Genomic DNA, 5,071 nt, shown 5'->3' on the forward strand with positions numbered 1-5,071 from the left:
ATACATTTTGTATGTTGGGGTTGATTCTGGATAGGTAAGAGTTTAACCTGTTACAGTATCCAGAACGAAGTTGAGCAAGAGTGACGCGCGTTTCCCTGGGAAGTATGCGTTCCTCTTCCGCGAGTTTTGGATACTTTTCTTTGAGTACTGGACTCACGGAGTAATTCCCGGCATAGAGGTCCGACGCCTGTTTGTGGAGTTCACCAGGGACCTGCTTGTGTTTTTTCGCTTCATACGGCTGGGTTCTCAAGTGCCGTATTTCCTCAATATGCTTACGGAGATGACTCCTTAAGCCCCTAGGCGGTGCTGGTTCATCAATCAGATGTCTGTTGGGATGCCCACCACAAGGTAATATTTGTTGTTGTAAGGAGACATTTGCTTGAGCTTTTGGGGAGTTGCATTAACGATAAAGACACTCCCCGCAGCCACTCCCAGTGTTATTGATGTTGATGGTCCTTTGCCGGATATAATAGATCCTGTATGTTCCGGCAACAAAGCACCATTAAAGTGGCAGGTCGCTCCATTGAAAGGAGTATGGGCAGGTGATCTGAAGCTAAAGTAAGGATCGGTTGCCATACAACGCAATTTATGAGCCCTGCACTGACGATTGAGATGTCAGGTGAGCTGTGGTAATTACCTGCAATTCTGGTGGGGGCATCGCCGTTTATCGTGCAGAAAGTCGTATTGTCTGTTTGCTCTGCTAGCTGCCTGCCTCTGCTGTCGACTGGCAAGTTGGAATGCCAGATATCGTGGTGAGCATTGAAATAGGGGATTCAAGGGGTTGTGTAGCCCAATATATAGCTTCTCCAACTCAATTGTCAACCTCACCTTGGAGTGGTGAATCCCATTTCACTAACAGACGAGGCTCTGGCCACCACAAGGTCCTCTTGGAACTAGGGCGTGGGGAGGGCGGGATAACCTAGAAGATTTAATGTGCTCATATAAATCGTTCCCGAGATGGTCGGGCTAGTACCTTAATGGTGTTGTTACCGGAACGTATCGGGTCTCTATCCAGCAAGGGACCATCAACATCGATAACACTCTCCAAAGCCTTCGCCGAGTGTCTTTATTGTTAATACATTACAACGGCCCATTCAAACATTCTAACAGAAACATCTCGTATGATAAAGCAGCTAAAAGGCTTCTGTGACATTTATCCGAGTAGTCTTGAGCTTAATTTACCGCTGGTATATATCGTGTTCGTTTTGATATCGTAACCGAATAACTAAAATGCAATATTTTTGTATTTTACATTTTTTTTATTTCTCCTTCCATCTTTAAATTAAAATATAAAAAAAAACCAATTCACCAACACAGATTCTTAGGCAACCAATGCGGACGCAGTGCTAGATTCGTATTTCCAGTTGGGTGGTAAAACACTCTTTGTCTTGTAGTAACGAGCCAATCTGTGAATCCTGGATTCAACCAAAATCAAACGGAATTTACCGTCCTTATCCTTGCGGTTACGCTCCAAATGCTTGCGGATGGCAACAGCTTTTTTGATCATGTGATACAAATCTTCAGGGATGTCGGGTTTTAGACCAACAGATTTCATGATACGCAGAATTTTGTTACCGTTTACAAACCGTACCTGCGCTACACCATGTGAATCACGAAGGATGATACCTGTAGACAATCAGAAACAACGTCTCAATTATTTTTAAATAAGCGTCTAAAGTTTTTATTTTACTAACCAATTTTGGATGGTGTCATACCCTTCTTGCCTAATTTCTTGATGTGTTCTTTCACATCTTCGGCATTCAGTTTAAGCCATGAAGGCACTGTTCGTCTGTAGGGAAGCGCTGATTGGGAAATACCCTTGCTGTAGATTAATGAAATAAATAAAACAAAGCGATAGAGAATAATTAGTATAAAATACAAACAATTTATACATATAAAGATGTTATGAACTTCGCCACATGGGCGCACTTCAAATAATTGGCGTCAGATTAACACGCCTTTCTGTGAAAACAAAAACTTATTTGCATCTTAGCTTATGCATTTAAGGTACATGAAGTTTATTTAAGGTTTTGCATTCATAAGCTTTGTCAAAAATCGCGTGAAACTAAGCAAAATGTCAATTTTTACCCAGGAGCGTGCATACGACCCATCTTTACAGATTTTTATTTAACACCAGAAAGAACGGAACGGAAGTGGAGACTTTTCATTCTATGCCTACGGCAGTTCTGCCAACAAATGACATATAGCTGTCAAAACACTATAAATCAAAACAAAACAGAAAGTAACCAATGAACCAATACCCTGCAAAATTGTTGGAATACGTGTTCCATTTTCTTCATGTTGGAGTACTCTAACAATACCCCTTTGCAATGCGTTTGCGGCCCCCATCAGCCGATCATTACTCGTTTTTTAACGACCGTGATCACGACACGATGACGATCGAACACAGTTGCCAAAAAGTAAAATATTGCATACAAATAACGATAATAAAATATTACTATGGCAACTCTGATAAAATGCAACCGCGCACTGCCCTGCAAAAATTGTTGGATTACGTGTTCCATTTTCTTCATGTTGGAGTACTCTAACAATACTCCTTTGCAATGCGTTTGCGGACCACCATCAGCCGATCATTGCCCTTTTTTTAACGACCGTGATCACGACACGATGACAATCGAACAGAGTTGCCAATAGTAAAAGATTGCATACAAATAACTGATTATAAAATTTTACTATGGCAACTCTGATAAAATGCAACTGGTTTTATGTATACATACTATAGTACAGAGAAACATTAGTTTCTTTATTCACGCAAATGCTAAATAACATAAGAATATTCGTAGTATAAAATATAAAAGTTGCATTGCCCCTCTCCATTTACTTTCATTTTAAATTAAATTCATTCCGACACAATTCCTCTTTAGTACTTTGGCATATGATCCTCTGTGGGTGCTCCATGGAGTACTACAGTGAAAGTACTTTGGAAAGTACTCTCACGTATGTACTCTATGGAATACTCACAAACAAAGCGAGAGTGGGATCACCTGCTCCTCTCCTAGGACATCGCGATGTTAATTGTAGCACAATTTTTGTATTAATACAGATTAGTTTTGGAACACTCCTATACTCCCAAAGGAGTATTCCTTACACTATTTATGGAGTACTCGCGTTTTTTGAATGGTGGTTTTATGTATACATACTATAGTATGTATAGAGAAATATTAGTTTCTTTATTCACGCAAATGCTAAATAACATAAGAATATTCGTAGTATAAAATATACAAGTTGTATTGCCTCTCTTCATTTACTTTCATTTTAAATTAAATTCACTCCGATAATTCTTTCCGACACAATTCCTCTTTAGTACTTTGGCATATGATCCTCTGTGGGTGCTCCATGGAGTACTACAGTGAGAGTACTTTGGAAAGTACTCTCACGTATGTACTCTTTGGAATACTCACAAACAAAGCGAGAGTGGGATCACCTACTCCTCTCCTAGGACATCGCAATGTTAATTGGAGCACATTTTTTGTATGAATACAGATTAGTTTTGGAAGGCTCCTATACTCCCAAAGGAGTATTCCTTACACTATTTATGGAGTACTCGCGTTTTTTGAATGCCCTGCAAAAATTGTTAGATTACGTGTTCCATTTTCTTCATGTTGGAGTACTCTAACAATACTCCTTTGAAATGCGTTTGCGGACCACCATCAGCCGATCATTGCTCGTTTTTTAACGACCGTGATCACGACACCATTACGATCGAACAGAGATGCCAAAAGTAAAATATTGCATACAAATAACTGATAATAAAATTTTACTATGGCAACTCTGATAAAATGCGCACTGGTTTTATGTATACATACTATAAAAAAAAAAAAAATTTGTTTCTTTATTCACGCAAACGCTAAATAACATAAGAATATTCGTAGTAAAAAATATAAAAGATGTATTGCCCCTCTTCATTTACTTTCATTTTAAATTAAATTCACTCCGATAATTCTTTCCGACACAATTCCTCTTTAGTACTTTGGTATATTATCCTCTGTGGGTGCTCCATGGAGTACAACAGTGAAAGTACTTTGGAAAGTACTCTCACGTATGTACTCTATGGAATACTCACAAACAAAGCGAGAGTGGGATCACCTACTCCTCTCCTAGGACAACGCAATGTTAATTGGAGCACATTTTTTGTATGAATACAGATTAGATTTGGAACACTCCTATACTCCCAAAGGAGTATTCCTTACATTATTTATAGAGTACTCGCGTTTTTTGAAGGGTGGTGGTTTTATGTATACATACTATAGTATGTATAGAGAAATATTAGTTTCTTTATTCACGCAAATGCTAAATAACATAAGAATATTCGTAGTATAAAATATACAAGTTGTATTGCCCCTCTTCATTTACTTTAATTTTAAATTAAATTCACTCCGATAATTCTTTCCGACACAATCCAATACAAGGAAAACACAATCTAGTTCATTAAAAACAAACGAGTTAGTTTGTATTTCGATAGGTTTTTTTGACATTCCGCCGGTTTTTCTTTATTTTTTTCTGACACATGAAAAGTTTGTTTTTAGTTTGAAAATTTGGTGCATAAAAACACAATTAAAATCAACTTTCTTGTGAAAAAAGCGAACCATTAGAGACCTAAATAATTTTCGCGTGTTATTTGCATTGTTTTTATTGTTAAAAGTGTTAATGTAAAAATAAAATGTTAAATGTAAACAAAAACATGTCAAACTCACTAATTTTGGGGGAATAGTGGTCTCGCTTTTTCATGATAGAAATTGGTTTTGTGTTTTGAAGTTCCGATAAAGTTTCGTCAGTTTTTTTAGCTTGGAATCCAAGCAAAAATAAAGTAGTGTCATATATGCTTTAGTTAGAAGAGGCTCAAAAATTTGCGTTTTGGTATAGGTGAACTATGAGCGAACTCAGTAAATCATAAATGATGCTTACTTTTTCCCCTGAACGTTGAAATTAAAAATCAAGCGTCTTAAAAGTTTCAACTGTGCAATAACGGAACCTCATTACATTAGTAGTAAGTAGGTACTAGCGTTGTTATTGAAGTTTATGGGGTTCTGTACTAACGAGAATAAAATTC

General features: G+C 37.5%; 1 protein-coding gene across 1 annotated transcript; it reads right to left on the reverse strand.

Annotated features, from left to right (window-relative positions):
• Positions 1-1,238: 1,238 nt before the first annotated feature.
• On the reverse strand, positions 1,239-2,197 carry RpS13 (ribosomal protein S13). The gene is made up of 3 exons (XM_067766396.1): positions 2,089-2,197; positions 1,695-1,822; positions 1,239-1,626 (listed from the first exon to the last, which is right to left on the reverse strand). Exons 1-3 carry the CDS (start codon positions 2,109-2,111, stop codon positions 1,322-1,324), a joined length of 456 nt encoding a protein of 151 aa, XP_067622497.1. The 5' UTR covers positions 2,112-2,197; the 3' UTR covers positions 1,239-1,321.
• Between the last annotated feature and the right edge of the window lie 2,874 nt (positions 2,198-5,071).

The sequence above is a fragment of the Eurosta solidaginis genome, chromosome 1 (assembly GCF_040869045.1).
Source record: "Eurosta solidaginis isolate ZX-2024a chromosome 1, ASM4086904v1, whole genome shotgun sequence".
In the NCBI taxonomy this organism is placed as follows: domain Eukaryota; kingdom Metazoa; phylum Arthropoda; class Insecta; order Diptera; family Tephritidae; genus Eurosta; species Eurosta solidaginis.